Source organism: Pipistrellus hanaki, assembly GCF_964339955.1.
Source record: "Pipistrellus hanaki genome assembly, chromosome: 8".
Taxonomy (NCBI): Eukaryota; Metazoa; Chordata; class Mammalia; order Chiroptera; family Vespertilionidae; genus Pipistrellus; species Pipistrellus hanaki.
In genome coordinates, this window is record NC_140510.1 from 81,511,583 (window position 1) to 81,533,648 (window position 22,066).

General features: G+C 42.4%; 1 protein-coding gene across 8 annotated transcripts in view; it reads right to left on the reverse strand.

Moving 5' to 3' along the window:
• The window catches only part of IKZF2 (IKAROS family zinc finger 2), a 137,418-nt gene extending 121,700 nt beyond the window's left edge, over window positions 1-15,718 (reverse strand). For 2 of the 8 annotated variants that reach the window (XM_084891658.1, XM_084891654.1), the window contains exons 1-3: window positions 12,846-13,188; window positions 11,159-11,207; window positions 10,241-10,345 (exon numbers count right to left, since the gene is read on the reverse strand). In XM_084891658.1, coding sequence (XP_084747784.1) covers window positions 10,241-10,345; window positions 11,159-11,207; window positions 12,846-12,848 — 157 coding nt within the window. In that variant the 5' untranslated portion in view covers window positions 12,849-13,188. The other 6 variants (XM_084891661.1, XM_084891657.1, XM_084891659.1 and 3 more) reach the window with 6 other exon arrangements.
• Window positions 15,719-22,066: the final 6,348 nt, after the last annotated feature.

Genomic DNA, 22,066 nt, shown 5'->3' on the forward strand with positions numbered 1-22,066 from the left:
TAATACAAACAAATGGACCTATATTAATTAATTAATTAGTAATTAAACATATATCTTCAAGCCTAAAACGTATAGATAAAAATGGTTCTTTTCTCAGTCAAAAAGGTAACATATATTGAAAATAAGGCAATCTATGTCTGACTATCCACATGTTACAGATATTTACATTTCTGATTACAAGACTTGTAAGACATGTCTTACAAAAGAAATAATTTCCATAGGTAACTATTACTTGTTAATGTTTGTTTTAAACAACAAAAACAAAGCACAAAGGGTCTTCAGGAAACATAGCAGAAAATGTTTTACATAGTTGTAGAAGATAACTCTTTAGAACTAAACCAAAAATACTTAAGTTAGTTCAAGGGAAACAGAGCAATGCAGGACCCCAGCTCTTCAAAATAGGACCAAGCCCAGCAGACTGCTGCCTTGGTAAGGAGCATGTAAAGTTGATATAGTCAGGGGTAAGAAGAGTTACAGCTACCACGATAATATGAGAGCAATGACAAAAACTTCAAAGGTGCAAACACCCAGAATGTTAATTTATTAGAACGTGACTTTATTCTGATTAATTATGTTCTCCTCAAAATATCTGCAGTGCATGAGAAAAGTTAATTGAAGCATTTCATTTTGTACATGCTACTAAAAGTGGTTTTAAAAAAGTGATAAAGAACTGATTTTAAAATTATAAGCACACGGACTACAAACTCAAAATTTGCTATATAAAGTTATTAGTAATGAGATGATGATAATAACTATAAAATATTCATGGAAACATTACATTAACTTGAATATGATTGTATAGAATCGGAAAACTTAAAGAGCTGTTCAGAATCTTAGACATCATTTTCTGGGGCTGATCATTGTAGGAGTAACACATGCTTGAAATAAATGCATACCCAAATAGAGAAAATAACAAGTAAATCAGGATGTCAGAATTATTTCAACATCAAAGAAATCAAGTTTCCAAATTTCTTCAAGTGGCCAGAAGCGTATCATTTAAATACAGATGTGCAGCATGCTGATCATAAATAGTTCCTTAATTCAATAAATAATGCACCAGAATGACACTGTATACTGGGGAAGAAGTGAGAAATGAGCCATGAACATTGTCCTCAGAAGCACACATCTGTGAAATCCCCAGTGAGCTTCTTTGTAATCAACATGTGGCCCAAAATGAAGCTGTATGCTTTGAAAAATATTCTTAAGTTCACACTCAGTCATGAAGACAGCCTTCCCTATTTGCTAACCTAAAATACTGTACTGTTCTATGAAATCTCTTTGCTGTAGTCAGACTACTTCAATGATTTCATGAAACGGGTGAGGCGTTTGCTCCGGCTGACCTACAAACTAACTCTTCGGAATCCCCAGCCAACTTAAGGTGTCTTTCTCAGGTGGCAGTGCTATTTTCCACCTTCATCTATAATAGATATTAACACCTCTTAAACCACATCACCCATCAACATTTCTGTGAACGGAAGTCTGGCGTTAGGGCAATCGTTGGGATATTCTTTGTAAGTGTTATAAGATTGTTTTCGTAAAGTTAATCTATGAAATCAACATTTAGTAAGTACAAAATCACATGAAAGAAAATGAATGGATCCCAGGTCTGCAAGAATTGGTTGTAACCTGATTAAATATAGTAATATAAGTTAAAGACTGAAACTAGAGGATTTTAGCCAAGGAAGCTGAAGAAAAGAAAAAAGAAAAAAAAAAGGAAAAGAAGTATTTTGTCTGAGCTTCTCTAGGGGATCTAAATCCATGTCCACGCAGGGAAGCAGGAATGGGACAAAGGACTTGATCCAAATGGTAAGGTACATCTGATGTGATACTGAACATATTAGGCTCTTTTTAGTTTGATGCCGTTAAATATTTGAATTATATAACTAACTTCCTTTGTACTGATTTCTTGCTAACAAACGCCCTTCACTGATTACCCATATAGATAGGTTCGCAATAACAAACTGATCTGGTCAAGCCAACTGGAGTGATTGGTTGGGGTCAATTGGTTGGGGTGTTTTGTTTGTTGTTTATTTGTAGACAAAATATAGACATAAATTGGCATTCTGATTTTAAAGACCAATTCTATAGAACTGTTTAATGCAAGCCAACCCTGAGATAGGGGTCCACTCAAAACGTGCTGCCCGTCAAGTTGAGGAACTTGTACGACTGAGCACCGAATCTTGCATTACAAAAAAGTTCTTAGGGAAATGTTACCCTGTGGGAACCTATCTAGAAGCTGGTTGTATTTTTGTTTGCTTCATTGTGTATTTTCAAATGTGTTCATTTTTTAAGAACTCTTGATGGTGGAGGACAAGAAGGAACTCATTCACCTATAATGGATATGAATCATGATGAGCACTTCACACTTATTTGCTTCTAAATGCAAAAGGGTTATCTCAAATACATAGCTCCAAAGAAATCTTTAAAAAAACATCTCAAATGAAAAATGAATTCATTGGAGCCCTGAAAGATAATGCCCTTCTCTACCAAACACACTTACATATTCCTGGTGCCCCAGCACCAGCAGTGCATCACACAAAGTAAGTGCTTAATAAATGCTGGCTGGATCAATGTTGGAAAGATGAAAAATACCTCTCTAGAGATTTCTGAATCTCCACATACAGGAAATCTCAGATGAAGTATTTCCATCGTTAACATTCATTTGGATTCCCATGGTGTCGCAGGTAATCAAAGCTTATATTTTTAAGGCGAAGTTCCATAATAGATATTTTGAGGCAAATAAGTATGCTGGTTCCAATGTGTGTTTTTTTATACTATACTTTTCCCGCTAGGTAATTTTACCCCTCGGGGGGGTGGTATTATAAGTTTTCTTTTCATCAAGTATATAGCAAATCATTTTCAAATATATATCATGCATGTATATTTATCTCAAAGCTTTCAAAAAAAACCCCAAAAAAACTCTGGATAAAATTATTAAATTCCTTGACAACTAATGTGGCAGATCTGGTCAGTATTTAGTTAACAAATCATTCCTTATATATTTGAAATTATATATTTATTTATAAAGAATAAGGTCACAGAATAAAGAGAAATCATTAGAGCAGAGGCATTGAAATATGTGCCATATATTAACCTTAGGATTTTTTAAAATGTATAACCATAAAAGGTATGATATTTAATATATCATAAAATTTTAAGAGAAGGGCTGGCATATTTTGTTTAAGAATTAGTAAGTCAATCACATCAACTAATCCAACTTCTGAGACCAGCATAAAAGGACTCCATTAAGCAAAGAGATTTCATTAAAACCTGTGCTCATACATTTCAATATAGAATTTTGATTTAGTGGGGCAGTGAGGGAAGTAAGGTCACTGATCAAATGCTAAGAATTACTCAGGATAGAATTTTTTAAGAAATACTAAACTATTGTTAAGGTAATACAGGAGAGACAGAAACCAAGCTACAAGATACATATTAGATTTCTCTAATTAGGAAAATTCACACTGGAGTCTAATCTATCCACCTGCTTGATTGCTATCCTCTCCCAAATTCTACAGGTACTTCAAACTCTCTGAATCCAGACTTAAACTCAGCTAACCTGGAAACCTGCTCCAATATTCCCTATCTCCCCTGATGGAACCTGTCACTATCTAGCTAATAATTTAGGGGTCATGAACATCCTCCTCTCCCTTACCTACTATCCAAGTCCAGTCCACTTTGAGCTATTAAGTACTTCCCAAATCCCCCTCTTTCTTATTGTCCCCATCACCACTAGCTCTCTTGACTTCTCACTCAATCCCTATCAAGATCTGTTCAAGAAGCCCTGCCTGGACTGGTCCCTATGCAAATCTGTTCCCCCACATTGCAGCCACTGTGGTCCATGTCAGTCTAAAAGCAAGCCACCTGCTTTGGCTTTCTTGAAAATGAAATTCAAGTTTCTTCTTACACAAGATATGTATTATCTTGCCCTGATTAACTCGCCAGAGTTATCTCTGGCTTCCGATATCTCGACTCCAACTAGACAAATCTAGACACACCAACCTGCTTGTCTTTCCCAGAACGTGTCTGTTATGTCCCAGCTACCATGATGGGTGAGTTCACTGAAAAGCCTTCTACTTCTCTCCTAAGTCCTAGTCATTTAATGAGTCTCAGCTCAACCTGCCTCTCCTTCTAGGAAGTCTTCGGAACGAGTGCCCTCCCTGCTCCATTCCCCATAATAAACAGAACGCTGGCTTACCACAGCGTAATGCCCCGTTTAGATGACTATCTTTCAGACTAGAGTGTGGGCTCCAGGAGGACGAGGAGGGTGTACTATTCACCTTTGGAGTCACCTTTCAGAGCCTGGCACATAAAAGGCCGTCTATTGGTACGTGCTGAACTAGTCAACTAGAACAACGCAGCAACATGTCAAAGGCATATAAGCGACCTTTGTAGGCTAAGCTTACTTCAAATTTAAAACACCTAAACCACTACTCCCAAAATGCACAATGACCAACAATCGGGCCTACCACTTGATTAGTCTTATTACACTGAGAACGTATGGTACTACCAGAGGCATCAATAAAGCGAAATTTTAGATGCAAACTTTCTAAGAAAGAACTGATTCTAGATATGGATAGGTTACTCGATCAAGAGGACTTTTCCTTTTCCCGTTCTTAAATGCTGGTGTCTTTGGAGCACTGACAGTAAATAATGCTTTTTTCTTTCCATATAATCAAAAACATAAAACTAAAAAACATTGAAATCCAATAAAAACTGCTTCTAATATAAAGACAAACTCTACTTCTTTCTTAACCAAAGTCTTCATAGATGTTTTCAGTAAAATAAGGTTTTTGCTTCTTCAGTTTTTACCCTAAATTATTAGCAATGCCCGCCTCTGTTCCACAGACCTATGTGGTAAAAAGGAAAGAACGAAAGACCTGAATTTCAAACACATCTGGATTTGACAACACTCTTTCCTTATGAGTCATGGGACGACGAAAAAGTAACGCGGCTGCTCTGATAGCAGCAGTGATTATTTATTGGATAAGCCAGAACTGTGCTAAGCATTTTGGATATATTGACTCATTCCAACCTCACAAAAGTCCACTGAGGTAGGGATTGCTTATCCCCATTCTACAGATAAGGAAACTGGAGCTCAGGGATGTGAAGTAACATGCCTAAGGTCACACAGTGAGCTCTTTGGCAAACGAAGGATTCTAGCACATATAATTCCAAAGCCCATATTTTTTAGCCACTTACAATCTGCTGCTACTGAGCCTCTGTTTTCGGTATTATAAAACAGAGGAACTATTAATCTCACAGAGCTGTTGTGGAAACTAAGTGAAATGTTATGGGTAGGAGCATCCTTTGTACACTCAGAAATCATGCCCTCTTCCCTTCTCTCAGTCCAGGAGTGATTAAACATTTGTAATAAGGGGAATGGCTCCTAAATATTCCTTACCTATTTCAAAGCAGAAATATTCTCAGTATTGATTAATTTGCAAAAGGAAAAGACTCCCGGATCAATAAGCATATTCGATGTTAACAGATATAAAGGAAAAAGTAAAGAAAAACAACATAGTTTACTCACTCATGTTAGGTCTGTGATGCTACTATTAATCTTTCAGAATAAGATCAACATATATCAATATTCAAAGTTAGGGAGGAAGGGCATTAGACCCAGAGATCCCAAAACACTATGGCTTGAAGGAAGACTCCCAATAGATCCTAATTAATTGGGTTCCATTTAAAAAAACAAAAACAAAAAACAAAACAAAACAACAACAACAACAAAACTGTTCTTCCAGTGAGGAAGACTGATTGGGAAAAATATAGAGGCAGTAAGGGCAATGTTTCTATAACAAATCATTTTTGTTTCTCAAAGACAGATCTTTATCCTTACTCTGAAACAGCCTAAAAATGGGGGGAAGGGAGAAATTAGGTACAAAGAAAAGAATACTGCATTTTTGCTACTAATTCCCTGCATATACTTCCTTTGGTTCCTTTTCCTTTTTTTTTTTTTCTTTCTTTCTTTTGGTACAGAGCCATAACACTTAGCTTATACTTTTATATATTTAATAAATAAATAAAAGCAAACTTAAAAAAATTTCCTAACAAGTAAAAACTATATGTTTTAAACGCAAACCTCAGTATTACACAATTCAAAACACCAAGTTTTTACATCAGGTCCACCTGAGGTTACATTAGGGTGTACCCTCAGGAAATCCAACCAAGAGAGACTGCCAATCCAAGCTACAGAAGACAACCAGGAGCCCCCCAAACACATTACTTTCTAAAAGAGCACTGGAGCAAGATTATCTGATGTTACTCCACCCTCAGAACCACCCTCTTCTACTTCTGTAACCCTGCTTTTGTCACTGAAGCCTGGGTCAGTATTGGGCATGGTGGGCATCCTGAGATAATGGCATTACAGAGAAATAGCAGTTAGGTAATCCAACTAGCCTGCAAGGTAATATCACAGTTGTGTGTCCCAATCCTGATAACTTCTCCCTTCTGCCAAGTGACCTAAAAGGCCGGCTGATTTCTTTAAGCTTCCATTTCCACATATGAAAAGTGGAAATCATACTATACTTCTGCTGCTAAAAATGGAAACTAGCTAAGAAAAAATAAATAAATAAATAATTGCGAAGCACTCTGAAAAGGATATACTGGATTCCGCAACCTGATTATTGGTCAGAGTAAAACTAGAATTACTAGAATGACCACTTCTTTCAATTCCATACATGCCATCTGGCCACCAAACCGATAAATAATATTGACTGCGAACTTGATCCATGTAAAGATTTTAAAGTCACAGAAACGAAGTTTGTGCCAGGCTGTATTTTCCTACCATTTAACTCAATCCAAATGAAATGTATACTCACTGGCATTATAATAGTAGATGATAAGAAGAATATAATTAACTACAATTTCTTGAACCTGAAAACTGTTTTGTTTTTTTTTCAATATAGTCAGCAGCAGGTATAGACCAGTTTGAAACCAACACTGAGGCGACTTTGGAAGAACTGGAAAGGCGCTAACCCAGAAACAGAAGGAATCATCGCGAAGCAAGACGCATCTGAGAGGCCGAAATACAATATGGATTATTTTTATATTGTTCTGTCTGAGTTGTCTCTGTCTCAGATTCTTAACTTCCAGAAGCTATTTTTAAAATAACTTAACACCGTGTGTTTCCAGTAGCCATCAAGGCACATACTGTCATCCCTGACACCGGAGGTTGTCAGCAGACTCGACATGTACACTAATAATCTCAGGCAACAGCGCTCATCTTCCTATCAAAGGGGTCCTTATTCCGGGAGAAAAAGTGTAAAGTTCTTCAAGAAAATTCATCCTGCAACGTAGGACGCAGTCATTATACAATGTTAAGATCCACTAATACTTCTGACTTCTTTTTAAGATTATCTTATTTGCTGAGTTTGAAAACCCAAAACTGTCAGGCATGTTAACATTTTTTTGGTTCTCTCCCAAGTCGCTGATGCTCTCTTCCAGCCCTGTCAAATAATGATAGCTGCTGTCATTATTTATGATACAATAGCTGGCAGCAGGTTGCACATACATTCTTCATCTCAAATAGCAAAAACAAATGATGACGACCTTACAGCCAAACTGATCGCTTTCCTAAAGCCAAAATGAGGTGGCTAGCCCATCGGATCAACACTTCACTGCCAGCACAGAAGTTATTTTATTAAAATCAAAGGTTTTAGTTCTTTTATTATTTTTTCTAAACTGTTTTAAAATAACTTTTCCTCTTACACGCATACTCCTGGTCCTCTCCTGTTTGCTACTGGAGGCTGTCTATCTGAAAGATTTCCACATTTACTTCTGGCTTTAATACTATCAATCAAAACTGCAATTCTGCTTTCAGGAAGTATATATGAAGATATTTAAAAAATGCTGAAAATAAGTTCTTTTCACTTAATGAAGGCAAGAATGTATGTAAAGGTATTTACGAAAACCAGTGATCTCAGACACACACACACACACACACACACACACACACACAAATTATTTCAAGTTATAGAAAAATATGAGTGACAGATTCTAAGTCTCCTGTTCAAATTAGACAAGAGTCTCTCTCTACCACTCTTTGCTTTGGCAATCTGAAAGGCTGATATTCTCCTAGATCTAAGAGAAAGGAAAAAACGGGTATCTTCTCCATCTAACACCTAAGTGGGTAACCTAGATACTGTAAATAGAGGCTACATAAAGGATGCAAGACAGCTCTGAAGTGAGAGCCAACATATTTAACCTGCAAGGCTTTGGAAAGGGACTTGAAAACACGTGCAGCTTCGGCCAAAAAACCATACTAACGTGAAATTGCCACGGGCTAGTAAGGTAAAAACAACAACAAAAAAAAAAACCTTCTTTACCAGACATAATTTAACTGTTAATGGGTGTAAAACGGCCAAATGTCAAAAGCACTATGCTTATTTGTTCAAACGGATCATGTCTGCATTCTGCACTATATATTTAAAATAAATGGGTGAACTACCTGTTTGAAGCCAGTACTTGCTAAACCAGAATCAAATTCACAAATAAAGGAAGCAATTAACAAAACAAACAAACAAACAAAAAGCATTTTCCTGCTGATGTGATAGTGGTAGCTAGAGGATATCAGTAAAGTCTATGATTAACATTAATATGTATCCCCTTATATTCAATGCTTCTAAGGCCAACTGTTAAGTAGCTGGCTAACAGAAATTGCAAATTCATCTGTTTTTAGCCTTCAGGAAATCATACAAAGATCATCTGAGAAGTAAAAACCTATTCTACCAAGGAACTAGTAAAAATGTTAAAATGTAAAAACTGTAGTGCCTACATTATATTAATAGTGTAACTTTTATCAAATCAATAGCCAACTAGCAAAAAAATAAAATAAGTTAATGCTACAAGATCCATTATAAGACATTAGCACTATATTTTAATATACATTCACTCACTACCTATTAATTTTTCTTTCTACATGATAAAGGAATTTCAATGACTGCTTCTAGAATGAAATCTTCCCATTAATAAGAAGAAAGAAAACTATTAAAAAAGTAAGTTCACATAGTTTAATAAAAAAAATTCAAGTCAATAGCTAGAATCACTTAAAGTTAATGAGTTGCAAAATGTATTCAATAGTACTCTATATACTTTTGCTTATAATTCAGTAGTCTTTACTACTTATAAAGCTAGTAGGTTTATAGCAACCTAAAGTTTTGAGAACTGAAAGAGGGAATTGGAAAGGAAATTTTGTTCTGTTCAGATAATGAGAATTAACTTAGGGATAGGCTCATAATTCAGTAGGTGATTCAGTTTTCTTTAGTTATTAAATCTCCACTTTTTTAAAAAGGAAAGAAAATGTCTTTCCTTCACATATCAACCAGACAGAAAAAGTCTAATTAAGTCAAGTTAAATATAAGTCAGACATCATTTCTACACGAGAATATAACATATACCGACACTATAAGGGAAACACACATTTTCAAAAAACGTTTGAGTAGGAATCATAGAGCATTTGCACTTGATAACTAAACTGGTAAAACATTAAAAGAGAAAGCAAAGTGCTTTGTCTCTGTCCATGATAGCATATAAGTTGTTCTTTCCTTACACAAAAGTGTTTCCTACATCAGTGAATGACTCTTCATCAAAAACAGTAGCCAAAACTGTCTATGCCTATCAGTTCAAAACACCCTCCCAAGCTTTCTCAGTACTTCTCTGGACAATCCTAAACAAGAAGCTCTCACTTTGTTAGAGAGATGGATGCAGATGAGTTCTACAAATTTCCAATTACACTTCACTTCCAACACTCTGGAGGAAAAACTTTCACGTTTAAAAATATAAAGCTAAACAACATAAAAAAGCAACACTGCAATTCTACCACTGATGGATTAGCTTTGTACCAGAGCAATATAAAATTATTTCACTTTTTTAACTGTAAAGAGTCCTTTGGAAGTGACGTGTTTCCATCATTTAAAAAAAAAAAAAATCCAACAACAACAACAACAAATCTAGTCATAAACCTGACAAGTCAAAACAATAACCAGAAAAGCCTACCATTTCTTACCTGATACAGGTAAGTGCCAGCTCCCAAATGCCACGTTGGGATAGTTCAGACTAGTAAGCAGACTCATGTTTTATGATACTAGCATGAACAGGAATAAATCTCTGCTGCTATTTCTTTAGCAAAATCTATAACGGCAGCCACACCACCGTGTGAGAGGACCCCACAGACCTCACAAATCCAAGGCTGTTGCTAGAGAAATAGGGGGAAAAACATAAAAAGAAGACTTACTGCTTGTCATGTGACCCGGGGAGGCATGCTGTCCATTGGGTGTGCTTGAGGTGAGGTCAATGGCCATGTTGGAGTGCTCCCTCTCAGGCGAAAGCTCATGGTCACCTGCTTTCACAAAAGAGAAATCTTTTGGTCTCTGTTCATGGTCACAGAAAATCTCATTACCAACTTTGCCTCATGTAGTGGCACCAATAGCCTTGAAATTGTTAATGTAATATGTTTCTCCTTAAAAGAAACTGCGAGGCAACATAATTTAGAAAATATATAGTCAATGAATGAGATGACAAAAAGCAAAACCAGCCCACAAAAAAATTCACTATCACAGCAATCGTAACTGTAAAGTAAGAGGAATTGGGGATGAGTTGATTTCTATCTGAAGTATTCTTTAGTTTAAAAACGTAAATTTCTATTTAAAACCTAATTTAATCCTTGAGCATACAGTATTCATAATGAGCATTTTCTAAAATGCTGGCTCTTGCAAAGTTGGATGCTTGAAAGAAGAGTTGGCTAAACACATGTCCACTTGCTTGCTTTCAGCCAAATAAGCGAATTCTCTTTCAGAACACGAGTCCAATAACGTAAGCTATACAGAGCAATCCATAGTTAGTGCACGCCACATCAGTAGACATATATGTAGCCTGGCCTATTATAAACTCAGGTATAAAGTTATCAGCCAGGAAAGTGTGGGTCAGCTAAGCTTGACTGGTTCACATGTTAACTTTAATACAGCAAGAATATTTCTATTCCACTGTTTGCTGTTATTCCAACAAACTCACTTTAAGGGTGAAGCTGTGAACAGACGGAAGAGAAGAGCGTAGGACCCATGGAAAAGGCTTACAATGGAGAAGTTGGAGTGCAGGGAACGCAGGAGCAGAACTCTGCCAGCAGTAGAGAGAAGCAAGGGGAAGGGATACTCACACGTCATATAGCCATCCACAGCCTCTGTGTCCATAGTCAGCGTGCAGTGCTGCAACAAGAAGACAGACCCTTAGCACAGCGTTCCTGTCCGCGCTGCCCTCCAGCGCTCCGCTCCTCTGAAGCCCCAGGCAGCCAGTCAGCCCATGGTGCTGCTGCTGCTGCTGCAGCCTGTGCCCAGGAAACATGCTACAGTGGACTGTATGTGCTCATTTGCAAGTCACTGAACTCTTTCTGCAAATGATCTGATTCCTGCTGGAGATAGGGCAGGGAAGATACTTGCGCCGTGAGATGGGCTGCAGCAGGGAAGGAAGGCTCTCTTCATCAGAAGGCAGTTGGTTCAGAGGAGACAACAACAACACAACAACAACACAACAACAACAATCCAGGGGGCCATCTCCCACGTGACATGGGACAGAAGCATTTTACCCCTCACTGCTTCCCACAATCGCAGAGCAGTCTGAGGACTTCCCTGGTGCACAGACAGCTCTATTCACAATTGTTGTCAGTGGGTTCATCATGTTCTAAGAGGGATGGGGGTGGGGTGGGGGGCGACAAACATACGTAAGAAAACAAAACAAGACCAAAACTCGGTGCCCCAGAGTGTCCCTAAGATTCCTGCGGCCCTTGCCCAACTCCTGGACTTGCCCTGGCGCCTCCGCCTGCCCCATGTTCGGGGTGAGCACCTGTTCAGCCTAACCTTCCTTTCCTGCCAGAGCATTTGCCAAGCTCGCCTCAGACAGTCTGGTTTGGAAAACTTCATGAACTTCTCGCTGTTGGGAAGGGAATCGCTTTAAAAAAAAAAGTTTGGGGAATTATCCTCATGCACCAGTGACGCAAAAACGAGAACTTGGTTCTCAGAAGCTAAAGTTGAGCTGGGTGAGATGCCACCCCCTCGCTTTGGTTCCACATCATGAAAAGATCGATACGCTGGCTGTATTCTTTGAAAGAAAAAAAAAAAGTTTAAAGAATTGACATGTCCTGGAGGAGATTTTTTTTTTTTTTTTACTTATTTTTTTTTTCTCTCCCCCCTTTGGCCCTGGTCCTTTTTGCCTTTAGTTTCAAAACTCTCACTGCACCAGCAGCTAAATTATTCACAATGAGCCATTTCTGTATTGATCGCCAAGTATATTTAGCCCTGGCTCCTGGAATTTCTCCATTACTTACTGGAAAACAGGCAGCCTCACTCGTCTCCAAAACCACTTCCCTTCTCCCTCCCCTCCCCTGCTCACCACCACCCTCCCTCCCCCGCCACCCTACCCCCCAGAGAAAAAACTTTTCTTTCTCTACGGAATAATCAGATCAGATCCCCGACGCAGCCACCACACAGCACTTACATTTCAACCTGCTGTCCTGCTACCAAATTCTTTCAAATTAGGATTACATAAGGCGTTAGAGAAAGGCATCCGTAGTAAAGTTTTTTTTTTTTTTAAAGGGGGCTCCGTTCCTTCAGCTCTTTTACAAGTGAGTTTCTCTCTTTAAACATGGTCACGTTCAAACACACACACACACATTAAAAAAAGAAAGAGAGCCACAGCCAGGGAGAAGCGAAAGAGGAAAGTCTGCCCCATCAATGAAATGGTTATTAACCCTCCGAGAAGGCAAGCGAGGAGGAGAGGAAAGGGAGAAGGAGAAGCGAAGAAATGTACATACAAAAGGAACTGTCCCCGGATTAAAAAAGACTCATCACCATTTCCAGCTCTGCCGGGAGGGAGGGCTCAGCTTCTTCTGACCCCTCCACAGAGGAGGTGACAGTGTCGGGCTGAAGATACACACACGGAGGGAGAAAGAAAGAAGTTTTCTGTGTCTCTCCCCCCCCTTCTCTCTCTCTCTCTCTCTCTCTCTCTCTCTCTCTCTCTCTCTCTCTCTCTCTCTCTCTCTCTCTCTCTCTCTCTCGCCCCAGCCCCCTCCCAGCCAAGCCCCCTGCAGAGTTCAAGGCGAGGAGGCCGGAGAGGCACCTCACAGGTGGGTCATTCCGAGCCCAGATCCAGCCAGCAGATCGGCTGATAAACAAAACCAAGAAATGAGAGAGAAGGAACACCCCCCCCCCTCCTCCTCCTCCTCCTCCTCCCTCTCCCCGCCCCCTCGCCCCTTGGGGATGGTCTGGTAGGAAAAGCCACTCAGGAATGGCACCACGTACTTTCAGGAAAGAGGAAAGGAGAGAGAGAGAGAGAGAGAGAGAGAGAGAGAGAGAGAGAGAGAGAGGGAGAGAGAGAGAGAGAGAGAGAGAGAGAGAGGTCAGCCAGTGCTACAGCAATGCGATTAACAAGAAGAGAACAAACTTGATCCACCGGTTCTTTAAGAATCGACCAAAAGCGAAGACAAGAAAACTGAAAGAAAAGAAAGAAGAAAAAAACAGGGGGGGGGGGGGGTAGAGGGGAGGGACAGTCAGGCAGAACCCAGGAGGAGCCCAGGCCAGCTCCCCAAGCCTGCTTCTCCTTTATTTTTGGCGAAGACGGAGAGAAATCCCCAGGCCACCGCGCTCGCCCATCCTGGGACCTGTCAGTGACTGCCCGGCCGCCTTTCTGCATGTCACCCCGCTTCTGTGCGTGTGTGTGTGTGTGTGCGTGTGTGTGTGCGTGTGTGTGTGAGAGAGAGTGTGCCTGTGCGCGTGTGATCATTAAATTAAATCCCAGCAGGATCTGCATCGTTACCACCACCTTCTCTCTGGACAGCTGCAACCTGCATGCCAAGCTGCCGGGCTCTTCTTGGAATTCAAGTTGACAACACAAAGCAGCACAAGCCGGGTCCCGGGCGCAGAGCTGGCGGACGATGGGCGCCCAGACACAGGTCTGGGGGAGAGGGCGCCCGGACCCCCTGGCCCTCTGCGGACAGGCCGTCCCCCCGGGGAAGGATAACAACAAAACCACCTGCATCACTGTCACTATCCCTGCCGCCGGTTCCCAGCAACAAGTCCCTGGTGCCATCGCCCGCGGAGCGAGGGCCACCCGCCGCCGCAACTTTGACAGCACCCCCCCGCCCCCCTGCGCGCGGACACAGGGCCCATCGCGGACACACGGACATCGGAGCCCGGGGGAGCCCGGGGGGGCCGCGGACGGACCGCGGGGCCGGCTTTACCTCAGAGGCCGGGCATGCGGGGACACGCGCCCATCTCCCCGGGGTCACTGTCAGTGTGCGCCCGCGCGCCCCGCATGTGTGCGTGTGTGCGTGTGTCAGTGTGAATGAGTGTGAATGAGTGTGAGTGTGTGAGTGTGCGTGTGCGTGTGTGCGGGGGGCGGGGGCACTACGGCCGCGGCCCCGGCGCCCGGGGAGCGCCTGCTTTGACTTCCTCCATCTTCGGCGCCGAGCGGGGTGAGCCCGGGACAGCTGGTCAAACCCCGAGAAACCGATCCGCCGCCGCCGCCGCCGCCGGGCCCGCTCCCCGCCGCCCGCCCGCCGCCCGCGCCCCGCGCCCCGCTCCCCGCCCGCCCCGCTCGCGCAGACGCCCGCGGGCGGAGGGCGGGGAGCCGCGGCGGCGGCGGCGGGGCAGGGGGCGCGGGCCGGCGGGCGGGCGGCCGTGCGTGCGCGCGCGGGCGTGTGTGCGCCCCCCGAAACAGGGTGCGCGTGCGTGGTGCGCCCCCCGAAACAGGGTGCGCGTGCGTGGTGCGCCCCCCGGGAGAGGATGCGCGTGCGTGGTGCGCCCCCCGGGACAGGGTGCGCGTGCGTGGTGCGCCCCCCCGGGACAGGGTGCGCGTGCGTGGTGCGCCCCCCGGGACAGGGTGCGCGTGCGTGGTGCGCCCCCCGGGACAGGGTGCGCGTGCGTGGTGCGCCCCCCGGGACAGGGTGCGCGTGCGTGGTGCGCCCCCCGGGCGGCCTGCGTGGGGAGCGTGGGAGGGCGCGCGCGCACGCGCGGGAGGCGCCGGGAGCGCGGGCCGCGCCGGCCGCTCGGCGCGCTCGGCAATCGATTACAGGACAAGTGCGGCCGCGGCGCCCGCCCGCCCGCCCGCGCCCCCCGCGCCGCCCCGCCGCCCCGCCGCCCCGCCCCCGGGCCCCCGGGCCCCGCTTTTCCCCGAGCCCCGCCGCCCCGACCCTCTCCTTCCCCCGCACCCCGGCCCCGCACCCCGGCCCGCAAGCCTCACGTCGTCCGCCGGCCGCGGAGGGGGCGCCGCGGGGGCGGGGGCGCATGGCGCCGCGGGAAGTTTCCTCCGCGGAGGGGCGCGGGCGGCGGGCGCGGGGCTGGGCCGGGCGGGGAGGCGGCGGCGGGCCCACCCCCTCGGCTGCGGGCTCCGCGCGGGGCCGGGGTCCGCGGGGCGGGGGCTGGGCCCCGGGGCGGGCGGGGCTGGAGGGAAAGTCGGTCCCCGCTCCCGGCTGCCCTGGAGGCGCTCCCGGCGGGTCCGACCGCGTCTGCGGCGGGTCCGGGCCGCCGGCCGGGCCGGTGACCAGGGTTCGGGACAGCTCCCGGGGCGCCGGGGGCAGTGTGTGCGCTGGCTGCCGGCGGCGGCCGCCTTGGCGTTTCCCTTTTTCTTCTTTTCCTTTACCACGTTTGCAACGAGAGGGCATAGGGGACCTCTGCGAGGACGGGGAAAGGGAAAGGAAAGGACCTGCAGACGCTGAGCCGCGCCGGCCGGTGGCTCAGGTCTGAGGCCGGAGAGGGTCAGCGCCGCCGACAGCGGCTCCGACAGTCACAGCCCAGCACAGGGCAGAGGAGAACGGATGCTGAAAGAGGAGCAGGCACCCAGCTCCTCCTTCCGAGGATCCCAGGGACAGTTGCTGAGCTGCTTCTCTCTCTCTCTCTCTCTCTCTCTCTCTCTCTCTCTCTCTCTCTCTCTCTCTCCCTCTCCCTCTCCCTCTCCCTCTCTCCCTCCCTCCCTCTCTCTCCCTCCCTCCCTCCCTCCCTCTCTCTCTCTCTTTCTCCCCCCTCTCTCTCTCCTGCTGAGGATAGAAAAGGACACCTGGAAAATAAAATCGTTAGCTATGAACTGTATCGTAAGCACTTCCCTGTGTCTGGGAAATTCTGGATGATGTCTTTCCTTTGGGTTCTGTGATGGTGGACTTCGTTCACGTGGATGCACACTATGTATGGGCACCGAATATGACTTGAATACTGCTAGCTTTGCATTTTATAATGAATTTTCTTTTTTAAAAAGTTTATTAGACAAGTGTAATCAGCAGGCTGGTGACTAAGTTAGGAAACTCTTAATAACGGGTGCCATCCTGAGAAGTTAGCTCACCCAGGGTTCATCGGAGAGCAAATCATTTGTGCTCGGGCTATCCCTGACGGGAAAACAGTTTTAAGAGAAATTGCAGTTCCCATGAGTTATACGTTTTGTTTTTCTTAACCTGTCCATTAGGTGAATAAAAGTACTTTTCCTGATGACGTGTTTTAGGAAAGACAACAGAATGAGTTCCACAGATCATTTTAATCATCCTAATAGGAAGCGATTATGTTAACCTTAAGTTATCTTAGAAAGCGGAGTGTTGGTTTCCAGTATATAAACAGTAACATAACTTCTCTAAATTGTCATAAATCCCTCCTTAAAAAAAACTAAGCCTAAGTGTTTAAGTATCTACAAAGTTATGGAGTTCCTCAGGAAAGATGACTTAACACTGAAAATTAAGAGAAAATGTTTGGATAGTTTAAACAGTCTGATGCTTTAATAGGAGAGTGATCAATATGAAGTTATAAGGAATGAACTAAAGTTACTCAAAGTTACACCGATGATAAAGTCCTTGCCCCCTGGCTGATCAGAGCTTAATTTAGCTCCCGTGAAAGATTATCCTTTCCACAAGTTGCCTTCATTGGCTTCCTAATCGCCAGAGGCACACTCTCTCCCCCTAGTGGCTAAGCATTCAGACATTGTACCTTTGGTGACTGTCTCCCCAGAATTGGGGGTGTGGGGGTGAATTGGTTCCCAGATTTTAGGACCACAAATGATCACTTGTGAGAATTAGCCCACCATTTGGGGACACTTGTTCCTCTTGTGTTCCTTTCTCACTTGCAGATCCTGACATTTCCAATTTATCCCAAAGAAGTCAAGACTGTGTTTACATGCTGCAGCTAAGAGTTCTATTTCACCCTCTGCAGCCGAATAGTCCTCAGGGTTCCACTTGTGGGAGGGAACTTTTTATAAACTGTGGTGATTCTCTTTGTTTATAGTTTTTCTCAACAGCATTTTTATAATGGTTAGAAAACATAGTTCCACTTTTTTTTTTTTTTTTTTTTTTTTTTTACCATAACTACTCTTTTTAAAGTGCACCTATCATTAGCCTGTGCATAAAAATGCACCACCAGGGAAGTACAGTACCATCCTATTTGCCCATTGTGACCAGTTGGGAAATTAACTTTTCACCTTGAGGGTAGGGGTGAGGAGGTGGGGAGAAAACATACCCCACCCCCACCCCACTTCCCACCGCTGCTTCTTCCGCTCCTGCCTGTCCCATTCTGCGGATACTGTGCCTTCCCAGCACCAGCTCACATAGCGGCGCCTTGCACATTTCCTTCACTATACGATTTGTAATTATTCACTGTAATGTCATCCTTTTAAGGGCAGGGATTATGTCTGTCCTGCTAACAACTGTTTTCTTAGAACTAGCAAAATGTCTGGCCTGAGTTGTTACTCAAGAAACATTTGCTGAATGGATGAATGTCAATCTAATCATATACCCAGTTCCCATGTGTTAAAACTGTTTTCAAGGGACAAAATGCATAGATATGGAAGATACATTCTTATCCTATAAATAATTTGGTCCCTGGACAATGTGGCTCAGTTGGTTATTGTCCAGTACATCAAAAGGTCGCTGGTTCAATTCTGTGTCTGGATACATACCTAGGTTGCACCTCAATCCTGGTAGGGGGCATGCAGGAGGTAGTTTCACTCTCATATCCATGTTTCTCCCTCTCCCTCTCTTTCTCTAAAAATCAATAAAAAATATTTTTAAAAAGGAACTTGTTTGAATCTTAGATCATAAATCATGTTATAAATACAGTATACTTAGCTCTGGCTTATGGTTCATGTGAAGAATGTGATATAAATTGGTAGATATAAAACTTACAAGTATAAATAGTAAAAGTGATTAAAACTGTATATCAAATATAATTTTGGTTACGTACATTTATGTCCCCTCTGTTTCATAAATAATTTCATGTTAATACCTGATTATTCATGAACGAGGTTGACCATTAAGAAATGCAACAGATTTAATTCTATAACCACTAAGTGCCATTAGCAAAATAAAATTTTTAAAGGTAGTGTAGCTAAAAGGTACGTTATGGGGTATTATTTTTTTTTTCCTTTGGATAGTTCATCTGTTTTTTATTTAAAAGCCCCAGTACCCTTTAAAGGAATTTGGATAAAAGTGCATTTTTCTTTGTTCAAGGACTTAACTCTATTTTTAAGTTTGGGTTTTGTTTTTAGCAGAGGGTAGGAGAGGCAATTCGAAACACTACAGTACTTTGCTAGTAAGGAGGAAATTTTGGAAATTGATTATACATAGACGGTTCTATTGTTCTAGTTATAGGAACATAATCATTCAGAGTAGGTGTCCTAAAATAACTTGGATCCCTGAAAAGGTTGAGATGGACATGCACACCGAGGCACAGTGCTTTAAGACTGATAACCTGCTTCGTTTTTGTCAGGTGGTGGTGATCTCCTCTTTGAAGTGGTGTTCGATGAAGTGAGATGTGGAACAATGGGCTCGCTTTCGCCTGTCGACCTAGATTGGCACTTTGAAGAAGCAAGGAAGCCAGAATGGGAAACACAGTTTCAAAGAAAACATTCTATTGTAGATACCAAGTCCGGTCCATGAATCAAGCATATTAATACCTCACAGCTTTGCCTTCCTGATACACTTTACGGTCCGGGTCTGTCTGGGTGACACGGGAGTTGTCCCCGGTAAGGGTCTCCTCCTTCTCTCTGTCTTGAACAATAGTTTCTTTGAGCAGCCCTCAAGAGTGTCACTTTGCAATTAGAGATAAGACTCTTGTACCTAGAAAAGGGAACATTAGGACTTAAATTCACACTTTGATAGGATAATATCAGATTTCTCCCAGAGGACACGTTTTGGTATTGATGTAGAGCAGATGATAAGCTATCTCTATCACAAATGAGAATTATAAGTTGTGGGAGTTAAGCTTAGACCAAGGGGGTGAAGTCTAGAGAGGTTTCTGCAGAAAACGGAAAGCACACAATTTTAAAGATGTCACTGAAAGCTGCCACAGTTGCTTTAAAATGTAGATGTAGTCCAGCATTTGAGGAAATGAGTTCCATTAATGCAGAAATGAAAGAACTTTGAGCTAGGTCAAGTGTAGATAGCTGATGCTAAAAAACAAAAACAAACACACACGCAAAACAAACAAAACGACTCTAAAAGGCATTGGGAAGAACATTCTTCTTAGAAACCCTAAAATTATTAAATAAAAAAAAAAGGAGTGTAATAAGATTATTGAAACCTCCAATAAAGTGTGAATACAAGGAAAGAAAAAGAAAGGCTAACAGTAAAAGGAGAATACATTATCGAGTGTGCTTTAATTTAGATCCAGTATAATAATACCCATGAGGAAAAGAAGGAAAACCAAAAATGGTTATTTGGAATTGGGAGGTGAAAATAGGGCAGACTAGCCTAAACATCTGTAAAGCCAATGGTTGGACTCTGCTGGAGATAACCTAGTCTAAAGCAAGCTGGTGGCTAGCTGCATCTCAAGGAGAATATTTGGTATATAAGCTAGTGCCCATGGAAGTATGATCCGATTTTTTTTTAATCCAGTGAAAAACTCATGGAATTACATGTCCAGTGTTTGTAAGAAGCCTCAATTCTTTATAATCCAAAATCCTTTCACAGGACAGCAGAGTCTAATCACATGTTTAAACGATTCTGTATAGACTGAGAAAAATTGAAGGAAGCATTACACACAGAAAGCGGCAACCTAGGGAATTAGAAGCTACACAGGAATAGAAATGGAGAGCCATTTCCTGCTTGACAGCTCCGAGCAGGGGCCTGCGGTGTGGCAGAGGGGAATGAATCAAAGAAAGGTCACTTATAGGTAGTCAAGTCAAATGTCACCTCCTCCCATGCTCGTGACTTGTGGTTTAGAGAAAGGTTAGCTTAATATAGAGACTAGTGTGGCATTCTCAACTGTCTTAAGACAAGATGTGTGAATATGATATAACACCATCAATATCTCTCCCCTTAGCAGTTATGTTAAAAAGGTACTTAAAAAAAAAAAAGACACACACACACAAAAAAACAACAAAACAAAACAAAACAAACAAACAAAAAAAACAAAACTTGACAACATGGTGAGGTACTAGACACCTGGGAAAGCCCCACTTAGTAGACGAAGGCTATCATCCAAAGTCCTATAACCTGTATCCGAGAAACTGCTTCATTGGAATATTATTTTTGAAATATATCATTATGGAGAAATAAATCTTATGCAGTATCTATAGCACTTTCAATTGATGAAATAATTGGTTTCAGGAAGTCGGAGCATCCATGGACTGGGAAGGCCATATGTATCATCATCATTTATAGGCATTTATTCTATGCCAGGTGTCCAGACAAGCATGTCACATACATGACCTCTTTTAGCCCTCACAGCTATTTTAAGAGGTAATATTAACACTATATTCACATGAAAAAAAATTGAAGCATAGAGATATTCTTTTTTATTATTATTTTTTCTTTATTGATTAAGCTATTATATATGTGTGGAGATGATATTATCTTGTCCAAGGTCTCACAATATCAGAGCTTGACTCTCAAAGGCATGTGTTAATTTCTAGAAAGCCCGTGAAATAACCACCATGTTATGCTGTCTCCTTACTAACCAAATATATTTGTTAATCATATGAACCTGTTACTGTAGTTAAGTCCAGCACTACGATTAACAACCTGGTGGGAATTACACCAATATTAAATCACTAGAAAGGAAAACGGAATGTCCATGGTCTTCTAGAAAGTCCATCAAATGTGTTATCAACACAGAACGCTACCAAATCCAGTGCCTGTCTGTGAGTGGAACAAGACCATATTTGATGTCTAATGCTTTAACATATTCATCTGTACCTTCTTTGACTTCGTCCATCCAGTGAGTGACATGAGAGGACCACTGAGAGAGAATTAAATGATAACCATCCTGTAAAGAATTGAGTAATAATTAATGGTGACAAATCTAGACAACAACTTAAATTAAAATTCTGGATATCCAAACATAACTGCACATTTTGGTCGAAGGAGATCAATTCTGGTTCATTGCTCTCAGAAACCGGTGCATCTCACTTCTCCCTTTTGTAAACTTCACCTGTATGTCATTCAAAGAACGAATCACTGATTTTCTGTGGCGAACATTGTGATTAAGTGGCTATGGTCTCCTTCAGTGACATTTTGGATTTCAAGAAACAAAGTCTTTTCTAGTGGAGAGTAGCTCTCAGTGGTAGTAAAGGTCCATGCATACATTTTCCTAGGATCTATTAAGTGAAGCCTGGTATGTTAGGGCTTTTTTTTTCATTTTAATTTACAAACACAGTGAGTACTGTCATAGAGAAGTAAAACTGTACTATTTTAGTTTTTTTCTGTCCCAGTTTGGACAGATATAGAAGTTACCTATTTATTCTCTCATGGCAGTTTTTTTTTTTTCCTTCCTAGAAACAAAAATAAGTAATATTCTTATTTGATACCATATATACTGTTTATGAAATTGATCAATTTGGGAGAACTTTGCTTTAGAGCATTTAAATAGCCTTCCTCAAGAGAGAAGAGCTTCCCCAGAGAATAGAAAATAGTTAACATAAAACGAACATGGAAACTGGTGTATTATACTTATCTTAAAAATACTTTAACATATCCTGATATTATGTTAGAGAGTGAATGCTTAACAGAAGATCCCAAAGGATCCCAGATTGGAGAGGGTGCAGGCCGAGCTGAGGGACCCCCACCCCCTGTGCACGAATTTCATGCACTGGGCCTCTAGTT